The sequence below is a fragment of the Toxorhynchites rutilus genome, chromosome 2, assembly GCF_029784135.1.
Source record: "Toxorhynchites rutilus septentrionalis strain SRP chromosome 2, ASM2978413v1, whole genome shotgun sequence".
Taxonomy (NCBI): Eukaryota; Metazoa; Arthropoda; class Insecta; order Diptera; family Culicidae; genus Toxorhynchites; species Toxorhynchites rutilus.
In genome coordinates this window covers 192,027,732-192,052,290 of record NC_073745.1, presented here as the reverse complement: position 1 = coordinate 192,052,290, position 24,559 = coordinate 192,027,732, and the positions used below count along the sequence as shown (strand labels likewise).

The following is a 24,559-nucleotide window of genomic DNA, read 5'->3' as shown; positions in this document are numbered from 1 at the left end:
ATTACTATTATAATATAAAACCATCATTAGACACAGTTTTCGTTCAATATTCTGCGATATCGGAAAAAACTTTTATTTAATCACATAAAATAAATATTCGATACGTTAAAGTAAATTTTCATTCATAATTTTGATTTTGAAATTTATTCCACCTGAATATCCATTATTATTTTCACCTCCCAATGAAAGCACACGTAGCTTAATGCCGTCTACTCTACTCTTCAAAATCAGAATCCGAATTGGATTACGATTCCAATAATACAAAAGCAAAAGCAGCAGGTTTTCCATTTTCATAGTCTTTAGTTTTAGATTTTCCAAAACAATATTCGGAACTTGACCGTTCAGTATAGTTGCATTGGTAAACCCGAGTGCCAACCCGTGAAACATCTCAGTGCGAAACTAACAGCTTTCGGGGCGAACTAGTGCGACACTGAGTGCGAAACTGAGTGAATAAAAAAACGTTTTGACAGCAGTTAGTGCGGCACGGCTTACAGAGACAAGGCTAGCTACTCCGGATCAGTCATTTTTTAGTGGCGTCATCTGAGTCGTTGAAGTAAACAATGTGTTCTTATTTTTTATTTTTCGTGCTTTGTAAGTTTGTGTGTTGATGATATAGTTGATTATATTTAACACCATGAATAATTTGATAAAACATTTATCCACAAAGAACATAATTCTCGGTTTTTCGGAAAGCGAAAGAATCTCTTTTTTGGCCCGATAATGTCATTTTCATAATTTATACACCCGCTCACAGCGCATTGAACCATTTTCGATTTTTCATTTCAGGAACATTTACGCGTAAGTCGGAAAACAAAATACAACTGGCGACTGTTTACACTGACGACTCGGATGACGTCATCAAAAAAAATGTTTACTCGCTAAAGAACTAGCCTTGTCTCTGTAAGCCGTGTTAGTGCGGCACTGTGGTTGAAACCAAGGCGTTGTACTATAGGTGAACCGCAATGTCAAAATTGCTGTTCGGCCATTGCTCGTGAAAAAACAAATTTGTTTACAAAACAAGTCGTATTTGTTGGTGACAAATGCATTCGTTGGCAAAATAGCTGCTCGCGCTTTATTGTCGAATCATAACAGTGCAGAAAGATGTTTTAGTATATCTTTTCGCCTTTCTTTCCAAGCAAAATGTACTTCTGTTTGGCTCCCATCGGCGGGGAAAAGAGTACTATCAGCTTACGGCGATGGTGACAAAAAATAACGCTGATTGTGGCTCCACTGATTTCGCTCAGGGAGGAGGAGAATGCTGTGCATATACCGGGAAGGAGATCCGGAAAGGGCCGTTACAAGTAATTGGCTAGAGCAAAAGGAGGTTGTGCACTATATTCCACGAATATATATTTGTTTATTTTTTTCTTCAATTATTTTCCTTAGCGAGTTGACATTGAAATCATAACCACAAACCCAAACAAAAAGTAAATAATTCTGAAAGTTACGTCTCGCTACTCGTCTCACGTCATGTCCTGAAAGTGTCAAGAACGAAACACCTTTAGTTCAGCATCTTGGTTGAAACTGAACAAAAACGAATTCGCTACTAATTTCAATGCAGATAGAGGCAGCTCGTGTTGATGCCAATTGGCGATCTAACGCAAAAATTACAGACAGGCGGCGCTGCGGTGAAAGTGATGCTGGTTTACGTTTCGTAGTGTCAAACTGGTAGTAAATTTGTGAATGTTAGTAGTTCTTTCCATAAATTACAAAGTTTGAATCATTGAAAGTTAGCGTGGTTATGATTAGATTGTAAAAAAACTTATTCTGAACATTTTTATATATAACATATTACTGTTTTTCTCTTTCAGTTGTGTAAAAGATGTCAGTGTTAAGAACGACTGATCCAATGAAGCAAGTTCGGGAGCATATTCGAGAGAAAGCTACAAAATGCATAGTTCCTGCATGCAAAAACTACACTGGAATGCCCAAAAATAAGATTTTCTTCCGTGTTCCACCCACTAATTGTACGGTGTATCAGAAATGGTTCCGTTTTGTACTCCTGTCGGGAAATCGAACAGAAAGGATTTGCAGCGATCATTTCTGCGATGCGGATTTTATTAAATGTAAGTAATTGATTCGATTTGGATTAAAACATGCACCGCAAGAAATTTGTGTTCAACAGACACCCGACTGAAACTGAAGAATCATGTAGTTCCTTCTGTGAAGCTTACGTCTTGTAATCACGAAGAGAAACTTGGGAGATTATCCTGTGTAGCCGGTTGTCATACTAAAAGACGAAGGTGTTTGGAAACATTTCCAGTTGATAAGGTATTGTTAAAACGTTGGAAACGCGCACTTGGGATAACAGTCTCTTCAAGTACGGTGGGCTGGATGATTTGCCACCATCACTTCATGAAAACTGACTTTCAAAAAAGTAAATTTTCCACATTTCATAAGTAGCAAATAAGACATTAATGATTGTGCATATTTACAGCAATTTCAACGTACCTCGAGCCAAATACAGTTCCATCTAAGAAGATTAAACCATTGATACTATTGAACACTTACAAAATCACAATTACAATAAATATGAAGGACATTCACTAAGTAATCGATTATGCTTTGTGGCAGGTTGCCGGTCAAGGGTAACGGCAAGGATTACTTTGTACAAGTTTCCTGCGCGGTCTGACAGCCGCTTCAAGATTGAAACGAATGCTATTTTTCTTCATCGAAGAAATCAATTGATGACGCAGAACCCAGTTTGCTAGAAGCGCCGGATGAAACGAAGATTGAAGTCAATGAATCCTCACCAATTACATGTTTATCTTCTCCCGCCAATATTAACGAAGCACTAGATGAATCGAAGCATATGAATGTATATAATAAAAGTGCTACCATGAGCAATGTGGAATCTAAAATTTCGCTTGATGTTGGGGACATTTCCTGTATAAATCAAACCAACGAAGATCTACAAACATCGTTTATTGTGCCTGATTTTACGCATTTAAATAGTACAAAGTACTCAATTTTGAATGACACCCGTGGTTCGGCTAATGTTCAGAATCAAAGGATCAAAGTGGAATCATCAATTTTTCAAATCACAGACGACCGAAGCGGATGTTCGGAATGTCTTCTTTCAGACCTTCTTTTGACGGACAAAGAAGTTAATTCATGGACCGGATTACCGTCACTAACTTTACTTGAGGAAATTTGTTTTGCCGTGAGAAGGAACGAAAGTTCTCAATGCCTACAATGGATCGAGTGATTCTCTCACTGACAAAGATCAAACAAAACATTTCTTTCGAGGCAATTGGAAGTTTGTTCAGGATATCAGGTGTAACGGCTTCGAAATACTTTTCACATATGGTTTCAGTTCTGGCTTCTTTATTCAGACAGTTCATACACTGGCCCACTAAAGAAGAGATAAAGGAGAATGTACCAATGTGCTTCAGAGAGCACTTTCCTAATGTAACAGTAGTACTTGATTGCACAGAGGTGCCGGTAGCCTCTCTAAATTGTTTAAACTGCAGGAATTCATCTTATTCTAACTACAAATGTCGATGAACGGTCAAGTGGGAGTAACACCTGCTGCTTTAATATCCTTCGTAAGCAAGGCATATTCCGGAAAAACTTCCGATTAATTTATTTTTAACAGCGATAGATTAATAGATCGGTTGACGCCACATGTGGATGAAATCATGGTTGACAAGGGAGTGTCTATAGAAACAGAGTGTTCAGCGAAATGCATTAAACTTCATATGCCGCCATTCATGAGAGGTGGGAGGCTATCTCCATCAGAAGCAAGCAGAAACGAAGCAATCGCACGAGCCCGTATACACGTTGAACGAGTCATCCAACGTATCAAACTATTTGGTATTCTGCGTGATACTATCACCACTAATATTCTGGCATTTATCGATGATATAATGGATATCATTTGTGTTATAGTGAACCTAACCCCACCTGTACTGAAAGATGATAAATTTTAAAATAAATGTTACTAGCTTCCATTTCATTTCAACGTTGTTATTTCTGAAAATAAAAAGTAATTGTATTTTAAACAATATTTTAGTTACGAAAATAAGTGCATTCATTCCGTCGACCCCAAGAGAGAGCGACACATCTAAATCTCCATCTACAACCAGCAATCCATTAGCATCGATTTGCCATCGAACTCCATCTTATTCAAGGAAATCTTTCCATCTATTCAGTGGGCGCTAATTTCCAACAACAAAGTGAAGGGTTTGAATTATAAGGGGCAGGGGTATTAACGGAACGGTTCACAGTTTCAATAGAATGAAATACTACTTGCACATATTTAATATTTATTTGTTCAAGATAACAACTTTTTGATCATTTTATCAAAATACAAGGTTTTTAAGTTTTTAACCACATTTTCAACAAACGCTTGATCAAAAGGGACTTCAATTGCAAGAAAATCATCGTCTTTTTTCGAATAAACGACTAATTCTGCGATTCTACAATGCAAGATCCACATGTTCAATTGAACCTGGCAAAAATATTGATGATTTTAACATAGTGTAAAAATGTTGCGACATTCCCAAGAGCATCTATTCCATCCGGCGACGCTCCAAACCAGGATTCTTCGGGTGAATAATCAGTCCGCATTGTTTCATCAGGGGATTCCTTTTTCTTTTGTAGCGTAACAGCCTCACAATCCGATCGGCCTGGGTTCAATCCCAGCTGGCGTCGTTGGGATTTTCTGAGGCGAAAAATCTCTGGTTACGTCTTCCTTCGAAAGGGAAGTAAAAGAAGTTGGCCCGGCTCATGAGTTGTTGAGTCTGATAGGTAGGAACAGGTGGAGTCGCCTCCCTGATGTCGGTGATTGGCACTGAAGTGGAGGAAATAGGCCGACGAAAAATAAGCGAAGATAAAAAAAAAAGCCAAGAATTCAGTTTCTTTACCATACCTAGTGGATGTAACGTTCAAAGACCGCATGCTCCAATACTGATTTATTTTCTTATCCCAGTTTGGGGATTTGTTTTTCATGTAGGTGAACAACGAGTAACAGTTGCTGGCAGTTATTCTAACTGATCGTTCAATTTTCCATTCGTTCGTATTTTGTTTCTTTGTGGCAAACGCTATAGCGATGGATTTATCCAAGTTGACCTCTACGTGCTTCTTGAAAAATTCTGCTTCCAATTGTGAATCAAACTGAACAGGTCCTGTTTGAATGTAACAGGTTTTTCTCGTCAAGCATTCAGACAGTTGTTTTGTCGAGCAATAGCTATCGTATTCGCATTCACTATCAAGTTGCAGTGCCCTGTTCGGATGCAGTTTTAGTGGATTCATGAATCTTCCACTAAGATGTTTTGCTAAGGCGGATCCACTGGCAACTGAAAAGGGAACAAAACGATAGCTTTATATACATTTATACACTTTCCAAACATCAAATGGTTTATACCACTAAGAATTATTTTATAAGAATCTGCCAGTATTTCCTGTGTATTGTCACTTCCACTGTACACCTCTCTCGGCTTCTTGGCGCAACATAAATCTGCTATACGTTTGGCTCCCCATGTTTTGTTTTTTTTGGAATTTCGATATTCCCCAAACCTGTATCACATCTGTGCAGGATAAGTACTCCAGCTTCCGATATCTGAAAGTATTTAATTGAAACTATGCTTCAATTGCTGTAATGTTTGGGTATATATTATTCGTACCGTTCTATATGTAGCAGGCATGTAATAATATGTTTGCATTTATTTGTGAAGTGCTTCCTCCAATTTTTAAGTTAATTTTGTGAGGGGTGTTTCCGGGGTTCAATGACTGGTTTACATACGCTTCGATGGATAGTATGTTGTTCTGATTATTCCTCCAAACGATACAAATAATGTGATTTGCTGCAAACACAGCATGTCTCTCTCTAATAGGGCGGACCGATTACCCCACGTAATCCATAATATCCACGATTGTGATATTGATGTCCTTGTCTTGATCTGCGAATTTGGGAGCGAAAAAAATCGTTTGATTCCTGTTAAAAGTTATATGATATTATTTTTGATTTTTCTTACTTGGTGATATACTCTCCATTCCAAAAAAAACTTGGATTTTTCCGAAAAAAAGCAGCCGAAAGATTTATACACACTCTGTTCAACGGTAATTGACGGATTCGGTTGATGTTTGCATCATTTTCATAGTTCGAAAATTAAACACAGATGACGCATCGAGCTTTGCGTTAGATCGCCAATAGGCCGGAGACAGTTCGTAATGTCTTATTGCACATCGGTGCTAGAGTTTTTGGGAGCTTGTCTTCGGCCAAACACGTCAGCTCGAGGCCATAGGTGAGGCGGCTGCCGATGATAGCTTTGGCCACCCGTAACCGAATTTTCCTATTTTTGCTCCGGTGCGGGTTAGGAATAGTTTTTTGAATGTCCAACCGGGTGGCACAGCTTATCTTAACTTCCTCGAAATGGCGGAGGAAGCTAAGTTTGTGATCGACCAACACTCCGAGAATCTTTAATGTTTCTCGACGAGAAAAGTGTTCTTGTATAGTTGGATCCCGGAAGTGGAGCCCTGATGTCTGTGGCCGCTTATCACCATATGGCCGCTCTTCTGTGCTGAGAGTTTGAATCCTATCTCGACAGCTCACCAACCGATGGTGTTGGTAGCTGCCTGTATCCTGATGCGTGGGTGTCACTCACTGCTATCAGAAGGTTGTCGTCCACGAAGACGAAGACGAAGACCCCCCTAGTCAGAATGTATATAAATACTTTGAACTCGAACAAAATTGCGTCTGATAACGATTTTCAATTTTAAATAAAGTTTTACGTCCGCGGTGTCAGGGTTGCCGTATACATAACGTCCAAATGAAACGCACTAGCGTATATACAAACAAATTAAAACTATTTTATTGGACAATTGATCGCTAGGGATGCTCATGTTCCCAACATAAAATTAGAGCGGAAATGGGAATGCTAGGAAAATTTAATAATAGTTAAGTAAAGATGAGTCAGTTAACTATTTTTTAAATTTTCCTAGCATTTCCAGCTCCACTCAAACTTATCAAAAATATAAAATCGTTATCAGACACAATTTTGTTTCGTATCAATGCAATGTTCCCACTTTTATACCATGGACAGACATACAACTGTACTAGCGTTGTACGTGTACAGCGTGTACACCTGGAAGAATTTGAAGTGAAAGTCGCTTTGTCGTTGAATTCCTGTGGATTTCCTGCTTGGAAAAGTTTGGGAAAAGCAAGTGAATGACCCCAAGATAAAAGTTTCCGTTGATTACTAAGAACAAAAGTAAACAAGTGACACTGATAAAAAAGCTAGCGAATGACACTGAGACAAAAGCCCTACTTCTTTTGGCGATATTTTCGACCAATAGTTAGAATTTCATGGAACTAATATCTCTCAAAAACCCACGTAAGCTATTCTTCTGAAATGGCTTCACATAGTTCATAATGTCTTCAAAACGGCTTCACAAAATCAAATGTCTTCACAGTAAGTCAAATGTCTGCAAAATGAAGACATGTCTTCAAACCTGGCATCTCTGATCAGAACGAATGATTCTATAGCCATGTAGTTCAACTGGTTGTTGTGGAGTGCCCAAATCAATTGAAGTAAAAATCTCACCAATCCATCAGAAAATGACTGAGCGATAAGCATTTGAATTGGGCATTTTGACGTAGGACTACGTCTTTCATTTCTATACTGGGGTGTGAATTCAAAGTTTCGAAAACGAAAGCGTTACGCCGGAGAACGAGATTTTGAGCGTTAATAGCTTTTAAACAACTGAACGAAATGGTATGATAAACACTTCATTCGAAAGATAAATTGTCTACGCGTTATATACTTGTTACTTTTTTATCCAAAAACTTGTTTCAATAGCCTATTAAATCACCAATCGGTATATAAGTTATAATTGAACAGCGATTGGAGCATGTTGTCTCTGCTGTGGCGAAGCTATCATCGTTCATCATGAAAGCGTTGATGAACGGTGTCACCAAGAGCCTGTTTGTGCATCTTAGGCCAGAAGGGAATCCATCGGGAGGAGAGTAATGTCACTGAAAAGGCGATAACAGCATCGAAAATTGGTTCCGCTTGAGGCATCGGAGCAGCCGCCACAAACACGCATACACACGCGCAACTCTTTTCGTTTGGTAGTATCGAGCATCGAGAAGAATCCGGAAAGATGTCATCGTTGCTGAAAAATAATCTGCCAGTTCCCCTTGGAATTGAATGTTACATTCAAGTAGACTTACTGAGATCTAGTAGAGCACGCAAAAGAGACAGTGTGCTTTGCGTTATCCAGTATCGCATCTCACAAAGTCATTGGGAGCTGTATGCAACAAATGAGCGAGACAGAAGGTAGCCGAGCGAGCAGACTTCTTGTGCGCGCTTAAATTTCGAGAGACGAGTATCGATTTTTTCTTCCTCACAACTCTTCCATGAGCAAGCGATGAGACCGGGCTTTAGCACGCGAGCTTGAGGTTGGCTCTTTCTCTTACGTAAAATTTTGTGATGCTTTCAGTAATGTTTCGTCGCGTTTCGATGCGAACGATGCACATGTGTTATGTGCAGAGATGCTCGTGCATCAGTGCTCCTGAGACTTTCTCGTGTAACTGCCTCAAAGTAACATTTGGTTAGGCCTTCGGAGATCTCACACAGCACGTAGAAGGGACAATGTGCTTTGCCCTATTCAACCTCGTATCTCACACAATCATTGCGAGCCGTGTGCAACAAATAAATCAATTGATTGGATGATTTTAGCAGCCATATTTATGTGAAACAGTTCTTCATCACAAATTGTTCTACGTGCCATTTTACGAAGATTAAAATTTTAACACCAGAAGCACAACCTCCTCCGACAGCACCAAATGTCACTTTAAGGCAGGTACACGAGAAAGTCTCGCGAGCACCAACACATGTGCATCGCTCATGTTGAGGTGCAACAAGGTATTCTTGAGCGCGTCTCAATATTTTACGAACGAGAAGAGAAGGAGCCGAACCCAAGCTCGTGTGCTAGAGCCCGGTCTCATCGCTTGCACATGAAGAGGCTATGAGAAGGAGAAAACCAATACTCGTCTCTCGAAATTTAGACGCGCGCGCACAGGAAGTCTGAATACATCTCAATATTTTACGAAAGAAAAGAGAAAGAGTCAATCCCAAGTCTGTGTGCTAACGCCCGGTCTCATCGCTTGTACATGGAAGGGTTGTGAGGAAGAGAAAATCGATACTCGTCTCTCGAAAATAAAACGCGAAAACACAGGAAGCCTGCATTCAAGCAAATGCATTTTCAATCAAGTGCAATTAACAGGAAAGCTTCTGACGATTATTCTTCCCCATCAGAATAATATTTTCGTATCCAATATAGGATGCATAAAACCTTGTGCCTCCAACTTAACCCTCTCGTTTTGAATTCCTTCGAATATTCATTTATTCATTCATTCAGAATGGATTCAGATTCAACTTCAAACAAATGATCACTAAATCAAAGATAGTCCTACGTCAACCTTGCGGTTATACCACAGATATAACCCACTTCCTGTTTTTCTCGGAGCGATCGATTTTCGTTTTACAATTTGTACCCCCAATATATTCACGAGCGTCGCAATCCTACATCAAAACAAAGCATTTGGGAGAGTCTATTTTTCAGTACAAACCCAGGTGAAGATTAATAATTTCCAAACCTTCTAGAGGTACCCTTGTTCTAATACGTCAGATTTTGACTGACAGCACGATCGAATCATGTTCGCCCAATCAAAAGGTGCTACTCCTCAAACGATGTCGTCATTGCAACCTCTTTTCTTTTCAACAACAGTAGACCGGTATTGTTCACCATGATACATGTTATAGGATTAAATGTTGTCATTTAATGTTTTATGCTTCATTTTACGCATGAAACCATTTTATTACAGAAAAACTATTTATTGTTTACTATTATTATTTAAAAGGTGCAGCTCGATAATAATGACGATTTTCACTCAACTCACTTATTTACTATCAACAGTATTACCTTCCTATGAATACAATAAATCGAATAATAATACTTCAAGTTTCTCTTCGTTTATGTTGTCAAATGTTAAGTTCATAATAATACAGTGTAACATTGTCCATGAGTCATCTTGCTTAATTTTTCATTTTACGTAGAATAATCCAAAAAGTAGCAAAAATGTTTTCGAGCGGTCCGAACTATACAAAATTGAAAACCAACTTACGACTCGCGGTCAACCGCTTGAAGTTATTGGAAAAGAAAAAGACGGAACTTGCTCAAAAAGCTAGGAAGGAGATTGCCGACTATTTGATTGCGGGGAAACCAGAAAGAGCTAAAATCCGTGTGGAGCATATAATCCGAGAAGACTATCTAGTAGAGTCAATGGAAATTGTTGAAATGTACTGTGATTTAATATTGGCTCGTTTCGGGTTGGTAACGCAAATGAAGGAAATCGACGAAGGAATTGAAGAAGCTGTTAGCAGTTTAATTTGGGTTGCCCCTAGATTGCAAGCTGACGTTCAAGAGTTGAAACTTTGCGCGGATATCTTTACTGTAAAATACGGTAAGCCGTTCGCCGAGTCGGCTAGGGCAGCGATTCCACCTCATAAAGTTTCCGACAAGCTCATGCATAAATTGGCTATTCAAGCACCCCCTAAACTGTTGGTCGAGAAGTATCTTATTGAAATAGCAAAAATTTTCAATGTTGAATACGAGCCAGATCCACTGGTGATGAAGGCTGATAAGCCGAACCACGAGGATAGCACTCTGATTGATCTATCCGATAGAAATAATCTTGATGGAGGGAATCCAGGTTCGGGTGGTGGTGCACCAGCTCCTCTCGGTTTCATAGGATATCCACAACCACCGGCACTACCGCAATTACCAACATTTCCTTCCACTGTTCCATTTAATTATCCGGTAAGTGAATTTTATTTACGTGTGAAAAGTATATGTAATATTTCTTCGTAGGGACCGAGCGCTTCAAGTTTTGGCCAATCCACAGCACCATCTTTCAATTATAATATACCGCCGAATTCGTGTGAATCACGAACTGATGAAGTGAAAGACTTGAACGTAAATTCACATTTTATGCAACATGAAAAAAGGTCTCAGGGAGATATTGGACCACCGCCGTCGTACGCATCGCTCAGTCCGGATGATAATATGCAGGTATGTTTGCTAATATGAGTCTAATTGTCTTATCTTTGTTTTGAATCATTTCTTTTCCTTATGATTCCTAAAACTAATGTTTGAATTTTTGGATTCTTGTGAGTACACTATTCATTTTTTTCGATTATGATAACAAATGTGAGCTGCATAGATTTGTTCAATTGTACATCCTCACTGTAGCATAATTTCCATCTCTTTTCTTGTTCTCAATAGAATTCAACCAAACCTAAACCACAGCCCCGGTCAAAGATTTCTCCAGAAATGAATTTTCCATTGCTACCAAACGTCCCAGCTGATTTGCCGGATGTGCCTAACGATGAAAATCCGTCCAGAGGCGGCCAGGACAATGACGAGATAGATTTTGACGAATTGTCAAGACGATTTGAGGAGTTGAAGAAAAGAAAGTAATTTCTTGCATGAGATCATACCGATTAGAGATTAAGAGTTATTCCTTTTTTTAACGCAATATTATATGATGTTTCATTTCATATGCTAGGGTTGAGTTTGATACGAATGTTAATCAAGAAATAAAATTAGCTCATTTCTAATAACATGATGACATCCACAAATGCTTATATGCGAAGAACAGGTCAACGGAGCTCATCCATGGGTTCGCACGCAATCAAGGAGCTGGAATTGACAGGTGGTTCGTTTTCGACAGTATGATGATAAGGCATGGATGATGCGAGAGGGGATGAAAAATGACAGCGGCTTTTTTGTTTATAAACAAAGTAGATCAAATCTTTATGCTACATAGCGGTCCCCACCAACATATACCTACGCTGGGCTGGTTTCAATCGAACTAGCTCTTGTGTCTCACAACCCCACCGGTTATTAAGAGCCACCTCTTTTATATACCCACTAGCAAAGCTCCCACAATCGCTAAGTTCCAATCCCAGCAGCAACGGCAACAACCCTCACGTCCCGTAGAACAGCAATGCAGACAATAACTTGCAGTAGTCAACGAAACACTACAATGATGCCAACAGCGTAAACAAAACCAACATTTATGCGCAGTAAACACATAGCGGCATGCACTCCTCATTGCATGCCATTTGTTATCCTCTTTCTCGGAAAACTCTAGCCGTTCGTTTGGCCGCTGTCAATTCGAACTCAAGTAATGGCTGAACAGCAGTTCTGACATAACGTTCCACCTTATTATACCGCCTTGCACGCAAGTCCTGGAAAAAAGGTAATGAAGATGGGAGAGTTTCGAATGACATAGTATGCGCTGCCAAAACTACCCAGCAAACATTAAGTCGTATGAATAGCTATAATTGGAGGCGATATACATACAACCAAGACACATTTGTATGATATATGATGCAGATAACTAGCATATACACACAAAAGTGGAGGCAATATACGTATATGCCATATTTTGTACGCATATAAAGCCATATATAACGATATGCGATGCTTTTTGGACTGATATGCGATTTGATACGACAACGTTACCACTCAATCCATCGATGACGTGGAAAATCGTGTTTTTGCATTTTATGCGATTTTAGATATATATGATCGATATTTTGATTGATATTTTATGCGATTGTGATTTGATACGAAATTATATGTGACTTATCATGTGCAAAGTTATACGATTTAATGTTTGCTGGGTATTTTTCAAATAGTGACGTCAGTTGTCGTGTTTATCTTTGATTGCCCACCGCATCCGTGTGAAAATGCTTTTTTCAATAAGTGTGTTATCAATGAAAAACATACATTTTATTGATGTTCCCGCGTATTATAAACATAATCTGATAGCGTGCAGTGGAAATTTGTGAAATCACGACGAAGGGAACCAACAAAAGTGATATTTTAGTGAAACATTTTCACTCCCCCACGGCAATAGAAACAAACGAACTTTCCTTTTTCTAACGATACCATATTAATATGACTATGGCTCTCAGTGTGGGTGTGTATGATGTGAGAAAATAGTGTTCAATTAAGCAGCGTTTCACTGAAAATGTTACTGCTTTCGAAGACAAACTAAGACTACTCTCTGGTTTTTTTCACCATATTAATAAGGGAAATAGGCCACAATACAATTGTCATCTGTTTAAAGACAAAAGGTTGCAAGATTTCATTAGAAATTTGGCACAAACCATCATGAAACCGTGAGTATTTCGAACATTGTTTTGTTTCTTCCATATACACTTCGTCAAGAACGCAAATAATTGCGAAACCATATTTTGGTCGCCAATACAAATATACTTCGCCTACTGCTTCACCTCTATATGTACCTCATTGGTTCGCACGTACAGGCAAAGCTTTTCTTGTGTGGGGGATAGGGACCTTCACCTGGCCCTTAGAAGTCATGTCATGCAAAACTTAAGGCTGATTTAGACGATGCCAGTCAGCGCTCTAGTTGAAGTATCCAGTGAACAGAGAATAGACACTCTGTTCAAGTTACTTGTACCAGTATCGAACAAGTAATTGGCCTCTAACTTGAACAGAGTGTCTGTTCTCTATTCACTGGATACTTTAACTAGAGCGCTGACTGGCATCGTCTAAATCAGCCTTTAGAGCATTTGATGGAAGGATGGGAAATATACACTCAAAAAATATTCAACTTGAATTTATGTGAAAACTCCCATACATTGAAAACGGGGTCCATTCTGGATGAATTACATGACTGTACACCCAGAAGACAAATTACTAAAATAAGCTACCAAATCTTTGGTAAGCCAAACATTAGTAGAATGTACATATTTGCATAAATATTAGTTAAATAAACGCAATACACATCCCTACCAACGATTGGTACTATAATCTAAGGAACTGGAGTTCCCTAGATGCTTGCTATGAAGGCAAGACTTTTCGCTCGTCCTCTCTCGAGCGCTTCGTGATTAATCTAGGGAACTTATTTCCCTAGATGTCGGCAATTGAGGCCTGAGAATCACGGTTTAAATTTATTAAAGCCAGGGATCTATTTCCCTGGACTTGGTTGGTCTCTTATGGGCTAAGCCCCTTTGCGTGAACAAATCCCGGCTAGGGCAGCCACAAAACTTCAACCTCTTCCGGCTCCAGTGCGGTCCGGTGAAGCGAAGCAAATGGTCTGCTTTTCGGATTGGGATTTGTTCCTTTTGGTTATACCTTTTATAGCGTGGCGCCTGGTTGCCAACGCTTGGGTGTATCCGGATTCTGATGCGTGACGCCTGGTTGTCAACGCTTGGTGGATTTTCGGATCACGAATTGAACTTTGAACTACGAACTTTGATTTTGAACTAACGAGTTAGACTTCTGATTTGAACTGTTTGATTTGAACTGTTTGATTTGAATTTTGAAATGGACTCAACAATTGGACTGTTTGATTTGAACTGTGAAATTGAACTGTTTGATTTGAACTGTGAAATTGAACTGACTTCCTAGGCCAGAATCCCCAGTATATATACCCAAGAATTCATTCCTAGGCGTTAAAACTATAAAGGAGAGAAGAGATCTCTCTTTCCTTCTCAGACAACCGAGCCCATATCGATTGTCTGCCTGCTATTTCCCTACATGTTATTACTACCCGCTTATCTCTGCGGACCTTTGTCGCTCTCGCTAGAGGGGTACAATTTAGAAAGTTTATTACTCATCGTCGGCTTAAAATGTTATTTTTGTTTATAGCCCTTCGTATATTCGATAATGGGCGAGGCCAGGCTTATTACCAGCAATAATCTTTCGCCTGGTGCCTTGTTGTCTTTGTGTATTCCAGGCGCCTTATCTGTCTATGCTGCCTGCTCACGGTCTCAAATGAACACGTGATTTCCTATCTTGTATGCCTGCGCTACACTATGAGTAATACGATCTATTCAGAGGATCGTGCGGGTCACAGATTTGTTTATTTATTTGTCCCTACTTTCTGGTGCGTCATGCACCGCTTGTCTGAAGCTATACAAAAGGAAAAGAAAAATAAGAAAGGGATGAATCACATGGCCGTATCTGGTGATTCATTGGGCTATAAATTTTCTATGCGCTCGTTTGCACTTCAATAACATTATTTTGTTTATTGGCCGGCCTTGCTATCTAAATTGGGTCCGTAACATTCCGGCCCTGATAAATCTACTTGTTCGATTTATAAAATTCCTGAACGGACCCTATGCTACCTGTGTTACTTATATCTCTATTTGTTTACATGTTTTCGGAGCATCATTTATTTTACATTCATCCTTATATTCTAACAGAGTTTAAAAACACTTTTAAATTTCAATTCTTCGGCACGTTGCCTGGTTCCAAAGGATGTCCTCTTCAATGCTTGGTCCATGGATCATACATCTTAGCTCTGACGCGAGCTTACATCAGTTGGCTGCATCTTTCGGATATTGGTGCTCTGGTAGCGAGCACTGACGTCTTCTTCCTGATTAGTTGATGGCTGGATCATTTCCCTTGATAATGTCCAGTACTGCAATTTTAACTGCCGGTCGTTTCAGGACACCTTTCGCGGTTTGGATCTTTGCTTGGCGAACTTGCCCGTCGCTCGCCACAAACGTTTCGATGACTCGTCCTTTAAGCCATTTTCCTGGTGGTGCGTCGTCGTCCGTGATTAAGACGATGTCGTTGACTTTGATCGGTTCTACTTTCTGCGTATTTTTATTACGCTTTAACAGAGTTGGTAAGTACTCCTTCTTCCATCGGTTCCAAAACAACTTGGAATAATGTTGAATGCGTCTCCATTGCGCTGTGTCATACTGACTGGTCGTTGGTGCATACGGTGGGGCATACTCTCCTGCTCTTCCTATTAACGCGTGGAATGGCGTCAACACTTCATCGTCGATGCAGGAGACTGGTATGTGTGTCAACGGTCGAGAGTTGACTAAAAATTCCGCTTGGATGAATGCAGCTTGCAACGTTGCTGCTGATGGCTTGCTCCTACCCCAAACTTTCAGGATCTCTGCTAGTGCTACTTTGACGTTTCTTATTAATCTCTCCCAAGCGCCTCCAAAATGTGGTGCTGAAGGTGGGTTGAATCTCCACTGGATTTCCATTTTTGCTGCTTCATTTTTGCCCATCTTCTCGTTGATTTCATTGACTAGCGACTTTAACTCTCGCTCTGCTCCAACGAAGTTCGTTCCGTTGTCGCTGTAGATACTGGTGACCTTTCCTCTTCGGTTCTGGAAGTTCCTTAACACGACCATGAACGCATCAGTACTGAGATTTTCTGCCATCTCAATATGTACTGCTCTTGTTGAGAGACAGGTGAATATGACGCCCCATCTCTTCTCGAGCGATCTCTTTACCGCTACTTCGAAAGGTCCGAAGTAATCTACTCCGCAGTTTGTAAATGGAGGTATATGCGCTTCTGTGCGGAAATGTGGTAAATCTGCCATCATCGGCTCTACCGGAGTTGCACGTCGTATTTTGCACCTATTGCAATTCTTCTTGACGTTTGCTAATACTGTTCTTATATGCAGTATCCAATACTTCTGCCGTAATGCTGCTATGACGGTGTTTTCGCCGTGGTGGAAATATCTTTCGTGTGTTGCTTTCACGATCAAATATGTATATGGATGCTTTTGTGGGAGCAATATTGGCGTTCTTGTAGTCCATGGTACTGACATGGCTTTCTTCAAACGTCCTCCACTTCTCATTACCCCTGCCTCGTCTAGGAAGGGTGCGTAACTGACCAATGGTCCTGACGATATTGTTCCGCCATTGAATAAAGTTTCCATCTCTGTTGGAAATGCTTCCCATTGCATCTTTCTATAGAGCACGTTCTCAGCTCTTTGGTAGTCCTTGTACTCAATGTCTGGAATATATCCACGACGTAATCTTTCCTTTGTCCTGTTTAATACACAAAGGTTCTTCGCCAATTTCCACCAATCTGAGTATTCCTTGTACTTATCGATGAAACTAAGTTTGCTTAGTTCTTCGTGAACTAGCACTGTTTCTCTCAACTCTTCGTCTGTTTCCTTCTCTTCAATGGAAGGCCATGACGATTCTGAGAGCTTTAGGAAATCAGGTCCCTCAAACCATTGTGATTTTCCTAGCTTTTCCTTTGTGCCTTCATCGGCTGGATTTTCATCTGTTGGCACCCATCGCCATTCATTTTTCCTGTTATCTTCCAGGATTTCACCTACTCGATGCATCACAAATACGCTTCTTCGTTTTGGACTCTTGATCCATGACAATACGGTCTGTGAATCACTCCAAATTGTTTTGCTGACGATTTTCAACCTCGTTTCATCTATTATCGTTTTGGTTAATCGGCTTCCTAACACGGCCGCTTGTAGCTCTAGGCGTGGTATGCTTAATGGTTTGACTGGTGCTACTCTAGACTTTGCTGATAGAAGTCTTACGTGTGGTGTGTTTCCAGATATACTTCTTACGTACACACATGCACAAAATGCTTTCTCAGAAGCATCTACAAAGGTGTGTAGTTCTACTTCACCTGTTCTTTCTTCGAGGATGTATCTTGGTATCGTTACGCTATCAGCAGATTCAATAATTTCTAACCAGTGTTGCCAGTCTGACTGCAACTTCTCGGGAATTTCGTCATCCCAATCTATATTTTCTATGTGCAGCCTTTGCATGAGGATTCTTCCATGCACAGTTATATTTGAGATGAGTCCAAGTGGATCGTAGACACTCATCACGAAAGCTAGTACCTCTCTCTTTGTTGGTAAACGTAGCATTTGTGTAACATCACTTCCTAGCTTGTCTAATTTGATTTGATAGCCGAGTGTGTCAGACGTGGTGTTCCAATATACACCAAGTACCTTTTCTGTCATTGAATCCTTTTCTTCGAACATTTTGATTCCGGAAATTTGTACACGTTCCGAGGGTAAACTTTGCAGAAGTTCTCTGCTGTTTGACACAAAGTTTCTGATGTGGAAACCCGCGTGATCGTGAATTTTCATAACATGTAGTACTATCTCTGCTGCCTTATCAAGCTCTTCGAAACTATCCAAATAATCGTCGACGTAGTGTTGCTTGATGATTGCTTCAGTCGCCACTGGACAATATTTTCTGAATTTTTCTGCGTTGTGGTTTTTAACCGCTTGTGCACATGACGGTGAACAGGTTGATCCGAATGTCATCACCTGCATTACGTATACATCAGGTTTCTTACTGCTATCACAATCTCTCCATAAGAATCTCTGAGCGTGTTGATCTTCAGCTCGGATTCGTACTTGGTGGAACATCTCTTTGATGTCTCCACATACAGCAATTGCTCCTTCTCGGAATCTTACTAAAACACCGAACAATGACGTAGTAGCATCCGGCCCTGATAACAGTTCCGTGTTGAACGATACACCTTGTGTCTTTGCCGCCGCATCGAAAACCAACCTTGGTTTAGGTGGCAACTTATTTTTGTTGTGCACAATAAAGTGTGGAAGATAATACACTCTTGATATCGGCTTCATAATTTCTTCCTCTGACAGTTTGCGGATGTAGCCTTTCTTCTCGTAATCCGCAAATGTTTCTATTGCCCATTTTTTCAACTCTGGGTCTTTTTTTAACGTTCTCTCACTCGTTGTCAGCCTCTTTGCTGCATTGTTGTAGCTATTTGGAAATTTCGTTTCCTCATCTTTCCATAGAAGTCCAACTTCGTATCTACCATCCTTGTATTTCATAGTACTTCTTAGAATTTGTTCAGCCTTTTCTTCTTCAGCTGATTTTGGTAGATTCTTGACTACCTTAACGCCGAAGTCTTCGGTGGAGAAATATTTCTGCAAAGCCTTGTTCATTTCATCTTCTTGCTGAATGACCATGATGTGTCCGCCTTGCACATTGGACGATATGTTGCCGAACATGAACCATCCAAGTTTGGTTCGTAGCGCTGTGGGCTCGTTCGGTTTTCTCATTCGCCTTTCGAATGGAATTAACAAGTGACTGTGACTCAGTCCAATTAATATCGTCGGGCGTATACTGCTGTAACTGCTCAACGGCAGATTCTTGAGGTATGGATACCTTTTCTCCATCACCTCCTTGTTGAAGCTTTGCTCTGGGAGTTGGAGATTCTTTATCGTTCTCACTCCTTTCATGACGTATTCTTTTTCATTGTTGCCGTTGATTCGTACCTGAACTCTACGGCTGTTTTGTTCGTTTCTCGTGACGTTCTGCGTCCACTTTAGCATTAACGGATCAATTCTTCCGTTGAGCCCTAACTTGTTCGCAATCTCCTCGTCTATTAGAGAGAGTGATGACCCCGCATCCAAGAAAGCGAACGTGTTGATGATTTTGTCATTATTTTTCAACGTCACAGGAACTATTTGGTAGAATACGTTGGATTTTGTTAGTTGTTGGTGATTGTGTATCTCACCATCTGCTTGTGTATCTGGACTATGCTGTCCTTCCGACTGATTTGAATCACTTGATTCTCTCTCATGAGATTTATGAATTAATGGATGATGTTTGAACTTACATCCATTAATTCCACATTGTTTTGCTCTTTTGCAGTCTCGCATCATATGGTTTGTAAATGCGAGACAGCTCAAGCATACCTTTGCCTTAAAGGCTAATTCATTTCGCTTTTCAGGCTTCATAGCCTTAAATCTGGTGCATTCGAGGAGTTTGTGGTTTCCCCGACATGCTTCACAATTGCGTTTTATTATTGTCGATCTATTTTCCTGATGCGTATTTACGTTAAATCGACGCTCAGGCCTCGTGTCTCGCGGCTGCGATCTGTTAATTTCTCGCGGCTGCGGTCTGCTTGTTTCTCGCGGCTGCGGCCTGCTGGTGCCATTCAGCAGTCTATTGGTTCTCGAATGAGGCTTCAGCCACTCATTGAGATCAGCTAAAGTCTTTGCCCCGTCGTACATTTCTTCAGTCCACTTCACCTGTAGACCGTAGGGCATTTTCCTTATGATCTCTTCCACCAATCGGTGGTCAATCAGGAATTCTTCTCTATCCATAAGAGAAACATTACAGACGAGATTATCCAGTGCTTCGGATATCTCGGTAATCAAATTCCGACTCTCCCTTTTGATATTGGTGAGTTCGGCTAGTAGTTCTTTATAGACTAGTTCGGGTCTTCCGAAATTATCTTCTAGTTTATCAATTATTTGGTCCATATTATTTGGATCCATCATTAACTGTCGGACGCTCCTCTCTGCGTTCCCGTACAGCACTGTTTGCAGGCGATTCAAATTTTCAAGCCTGTTAAATTGACCTTGTTTTGTGGTCTCATCAAAGGCCTTTTTAAATTTCGGCCATTCTCTGGCCGCACCTCCATATTTTGGCAAGCTCATGAGTGCTTGTCGCTTTAGGTAGACAGTCCATTCTGGCTCTGCCTCCTGATTTTGACCTTCGATGCTGTCATTATTGTGTGCTGAACTTGTACCTGGTTCAGCTTCGAATCTCGTTGTCCTCATGGACTTTACCAGAGCCTCCATTGCTGCTCTGTTCTCTTGCAAAATTTCTTGCAAGCTGTCTCCGGAAACTGATTGTCTGACTTTGACTTTCAGTTCCATCATTTCCCTTTCTGTGCTCATGCACTTAGGGCATACCCACCTTTCATCTTTCTTGGGTAGGTATGTGAGTCCCACACATGAAATGTGGAACCACCGATCGCATTCATCGCATGCGACCATGTCCTCTTTCTTGTCTTTGTCCGTACACAGACGGCAGTGCCCATTAGGGTTGGCTTTATATGCGTATGTAGCCATTTTAATTAACGTGATTCCTTCTTGAATACACGTGAGTTCAATTCAGATCTTTTTTGAGTGCTTAAATTTTCAAGTCTTATCTCTTTCTTATAAACGTGATTCCCTTTTGAATGCACGTGTGTTCAAATCAATTTCTATGAGTGCTTGAGTTCCAAGTCTTATCTCCTCTTACAACGTGATTCCCGTTTGAATACACGTGAGTTCAATTTCACTCTCTGGCGCGAGAGTTCAAATTTCAATTCTTGACTTCTTAGTCTTTTCAAAAAGGCGTGATTCTGAGCCTCCCGATTTACTCCTCTTGCGCGAGGGATCGTGCTGATAACGCGAAGGTCGTGAGTTCGATCCTCTCTGGAGCCACCAAAATATAATCTAAGGAACTGGAGTTCCCTAGATGCTTGCTATGAAGGCAAGACTTTTCGCTCGTCCTCTCTCGAGCGCTTCGTGATTAATCTAGGGAACTTATTTCCCTAGATGTCGGCAATTGAGGCCTGAGAATCACGGTTTAAATTTATTAAAGCCAGGGATCTATTTCCCTGGACTTGGTTGGTCTCTTATGGGCTAAGCCCCTTTGCGTGAACAAATCCCGGCTAGGGCAGCCACAAAACTTCAACCTCTTCCGGCTCCAGTGCGGTCCGGTGAAGCGAAGCAAATGGTCTGCTTTTCGGATTGGGATTTGTTCCTTTTGGTTATACCTTTTATAGCGTGGCGCCTGGTTGCCAACGCTTGGGTGTATCCGGATTCTGATGCGTGACGCCTGGTTGTCAACGCTTGGTGGATTTTCGGATCACGAATTGAACTTTGAACTACGAACTTTGATTTTGAACTAACGAGTTAGACTTCTGATTTGAACTGTTTGATTTGAACTGTTTGATTTGAATTTTGAAATGGACTCAACAATTGGACTGTTTGATTTGAACTGTGAAATTGAACTGTTTGATTTGAACTGTGAAATTGAACTGACTTCCTAGGCCAGAATCCCCAGTATATATACCCAAGAATTCATTCCTAGGCGTTAAAACTATAAAGGAGAGAAGAGATCTCTCTTTCCTTCTCAGACAACCGAGCCCATATCGATTGTCTGCCTGCTATTTCCCTACATGTTATTACTACCCGCTTATCTCTGCGGACCTTTGTCGCTCTCGCTAGAGGGGTACAATTTAGAAAGTTTATTACTCATCGTCGGCTTAAAATGTTATTTTTGTTTATAGCCCTTCGTATATTCGATAATGGGCGAGGCCAGGCTTATTACCAGCAATAATCTTTCGCCTGGTGCCTTGTTGTCTTTGTGTATTCCAGGCGCCTTATCTGTCTATGCTGCCTGCTCACGGTCTCAAATGAACACGTGATTTCCTATCTTGTATGCCTGCGCTACACTATGAGTAATACGATCTATTCAGAGGATCGTGCGGGTCACAGATTTGTTTATTTATTTGTCCCTACTTTCTGGTGCGTCATGCACCGCTTGTCTGAAGCTATACAAAAGGAAAAGAAAAATAAGAAAGGGATGAATCACATGGCCGTATCTGGTGATTCATTGGGCTATAAATTTTCTATGCGCTCGTTTGCACTTCAATAACATTATTTTGTTTATTGGCCGGCCTTGCTATCTAAATTGGGTCCGTAACAGGTACATTTTACTGTGCGTTAACTCAGACAATTGTCACCTCTGGCAACCGCGAAAAAATATCGGTCATTATTTCAATTTTCGCCGTGCTGATAACAATAATAAAGGTAAGTTATTTTGAATAATTTTTAAATATTGCATTTTAACGTTTGTTTTATGGCTTATCATTTCATTTCGTTGCTGTATTATAGGTTTTTACATATGGTCCACCTAATCGCGCAGAGCGCAGAGAAACCGATTCACAGTTGTGGTACTTTGCGAACCACCAGTGGAGATAGAGGTATCGTGCTGGGAATAACCGGCGAAGATGGTGATAACTCGGCCGATAAACATCCGCTTGATCTGGTGGACGATTAAATGTGATAAATGTCAGTAATACTTGCAGTGTAATCTCATAGTGCATCAGCATTGCTCGGCCACGGGACATGAACCGTGCGCAGCGGAAACTGGCAGTAGGACGGTAACGTTGACCAGCCGTAGTCACCAGGCCTTTGGACTTGGTCTTTGCTAGCAGTTTAGCGTGGCCGAGCTGCCGGCGCCGCAGATTGTCATAATATCTTGCAACGAGCTCGAACAGAAAGTGATGTGTAACTTGAACCTGGATCTGTATAATCTGTATCGGACGACGTCACCGAACCACGATGAGGTTAAACTGCGTGACTCACTCAACGAAAATCTAATCAACACCGATCTGGGCAGCTATTCACCGGATGGTGTAGCCACGGTGCTCAAGAAGTTCTTACGGGAGCTGTCCGATCCGATCATTCTGGTTATGTTTTACGACAAATTCGTCGTAAGCCTCAAGTAGGATATCCTATACATGTTTTATATAATTTTTTATTAAGTATCCATGTATCTGTCCACAAATAAATTACCAGTGATGCGTAGCAATCCGATTTCATATCCAGGATCTGCCAATTTACCACAACATGACGCTCAAGTATATCATGATACATCTGATACGAATATGCCAAATGCAGTACCAGCGGGAACTGAAAGAAGAACCGACAATACTGATGCAAGTGTGGTGCCATATTCTAATGTGTCCTTCTAGGGAGAAAATTTTGTAAGTATGCCTGCCAGCCTTATCCGACTGTCACATGTTAATGCATTTGTTTAATTTTTCCAGTCAAATCTTGCATAACACGGAAAACCACTTGCGAATAATGAAACTGTTGCTCTATAAGCTGGACTGGAACAAAAAACTATCAGAATTTCTGTCTGCTCCTGCGGTACCACAACGGAAAATCTCCCGAAGTACGGCTGTGTTACAGCAGCAGTAGCAGTAACAACAAATACCCGGTTCGTCCACTGTTTTACCAGCAGAATATGCTGCTTCAAAAAACCTGCGATAAAATCCCCGGCATCTGTGATACAAGCGTCCTTGGTTGGGGTGTATAATAATGCCCGTAGCAATAGTAGTAATGGAATAGTGACTGCCGAAAGTCGGGGGACAGCGTTGATACGAGCAGTTGATGATGCAAACACCAGCTGATCTAACGAATCAAATCGACCGGTTCCTTCCTCGAGTTCCAATTTTATTTATATAGAAATAATTATTTATAATTTTTATTGTTTATAATAAATTTAAAAAATATATTTTAATTACAATTGAAACGAAAATATTACGATTCTATACCCGATCAAAATACCACTGACGGTGGACTGACAAATGACATCGTGTTGAACAAATTTCATATATGTTTAGGATATATGTTAAACAAACGTTGAACCAACCGTTTATAGTGGGTTATACTGACCAGTTTGACATTTGTTTACCATTGTTATTGTGTAATATGTACGAATAATTCGTATTGCAAAAATTTACTAATCATTGGTAATATTTACCAAAAAATTCATTATATATACCAATGTTTTGGGTCAGTGTAGCGATACTTATTGACGAATTTACGCAAAGCTGAATCAGCTCATGCGACATCTATATTAGAGCTCAGAACCACAAAAGTGAGGGTGTTTCTTCTTCTTCTTTTTGGCTTTAAGAGGGTTTAAACTTTTTAGTTCATTCGCCTCTAGTGAGGGTGTTTGTTTATTTTACGCACTGAAAAGCAAGATTCGGTGGTGATTATTCATTTTATTTCAATTTAGATTCATTTCAGCCATTGAATGTCGTCAGTATATGGTAAAAAAGTTGGAGTTTTGTATATTTACGATGGTTTCAACGCGCGATTTGACCAAAGTCATAGATAATCTTCGAAAATTTTATGTTTGATGATGCATACCGGTTATTGATACTATGGAT

The 24,559-nt window shown here is 40.4% G+C and overlaps 2 protein-coding genes and 2 long non-coding RNA genes across 8 annotated transcripts; 3 read left to right on the top strand and 1 right to left on the bottom strand.

The window, feature by feature from the left end:
- Positions 1–642: 642 nt before the first annotated feature.
- Positions 643–3,891, top strand: LOC129764773 (uncharacterized). 2 transcript variants are annotated; one of them, XR_008741228.1, is made up of 4 exons: positions 643–1,324; positions 1,812–2,066; positions 2,126–2,377; positions 2,438–3,891. It is a non-coding gene; the product is annotated as an uncharacterized LOC129764773 (long non-coding RNA). The 2 variants fall into 2 exon arrangements; XR_008741227.1 differs by lacking the exon at positions 643–1,324 and adding an exon at positions 1,393–1,685.
- A 491-nt stretch (positions 3,892–4,382) lies between these two features.
- Positions 4,383–22,298, bottom strand: LOC129764764 (uncharacterized). 3 transcript variants are annotated; one of them, XR_008741225.1, is made up of 5 exons: positions 5,979–6,881; positions 5,628–5,903; positions 5,369–5,563; positions 4,874–5,300; positions 4,383–4,795 (listed from the first exon to the last, which is right to left on the bottom strand). XR_008741225.1 is itself a non-coding variant. In XM_055764231.1 (4 exons), the coding sequence occupies exon 1, from the start codon at positions 20,673–20,675 to the stop codon at positions 15,429–15,431; it is 5,247 nt and encodes a 1,748-aa protein (XP_055620206.1). In that variant the 5' UTR covers positions 20,676–22,298; the 3' UTR covers positions 4,456–4,795; positions 4,874–5,300; positions 5,369–5,563; positions 14,179–15,428. The 3 variants fall into 3 exon arrangements, 2 of the variants coding, with proteins under 2 accessions (XP_055620206.1, XP_055620207.1); XM_055764231.1 differs by lacking the exons at positions 5,628–5,903; positions 5,979–6,881 and adding an exon at positions 14,179–22,298 and having other exon boundaries at positions 4,456–4,795; XM_055764232.1 differs by lacking the exons at positions 4,383–4,795; positions 4,874–5,300; positions 5,369–5,563; positions 5,628–5,903; positions 5,979–6,881 and adding exons at positions 11,731–12,260; positions 14,179–22,298.
- LOC129764769 (IST1 homolog) lies at positions 9,966–11,567 on the top strand. Of its 2 annotated transcripts, none has more exons than XM_055764240.1 (3): positions 9,966–10,827; positions 10,879–11,079; positions 11,329–11,567. In XM_055764240.1, exons 1-3 carry the CDS (start codon positions 10,087–10,089, stop codon positions 11,485–11,487), a joined length of 1,101 nt encoding a protein of 366 aa, XP_055620215.1. In that variant the 5' UTR covers positions 9,966–10,086; the 3' UTR covers positions 11,488–11,567. The 2 variants fall into 2 exon arrangements, with proteins under 2 accessions (XP_055620215.1, XP_055620214.1); XM_055764239.1 differs by having other exon boundaries at positions 9,968–10,827; positions 11,293–11,567.
- Positions 13,614–23,874, top strand: LOC129764772 (uncharacterized). The gene is made up of 5 exons (XR_008741226.1): positions 13,614–13,845; positions 22,303–22,406; positions 22,491–23,103; positions 23,178–23,365; positions 23,429–23,874. It is a non-coding gene; the product is annotated as an uncharacterized LOC129764772 (long non-coding RNA).
- Positions 23,875–24,559: the final 685 nt, after the last annotated feature.

Excerpts from the sequence above, each read along its gene's own strand:
- LOC129764764 (XM_055764231.1), bottom strand. The coding sequence starts at position 20,675 with ATGGCTACATACGCATATAAAGCCAACCCTAATGGGCACTGCCGTCTG.
- LOC129764769 (XM_055764239.1), top strand. The coding sequence starts at position 10,087 with ATGTTTTCGAGCGGTCCGAACTATACAAAATTGAAAACCAACTTACGA. Across the intron at positions 10,828-10,878 it reads CTGTTCCATTTAATTATCCG|GGACCGAGCGCTTCAAGTTT; the intron begins GTAAGTGAATTT and ends ATTTCTTCGTAG. Across the intron at positions 11,080-11,292 it reads GTCCGGATGATAATATGCAG|AATTCAACCAAACCTAAACC; the intron begins GTATGTTTGCTA and ends TGTTCTCAATAG.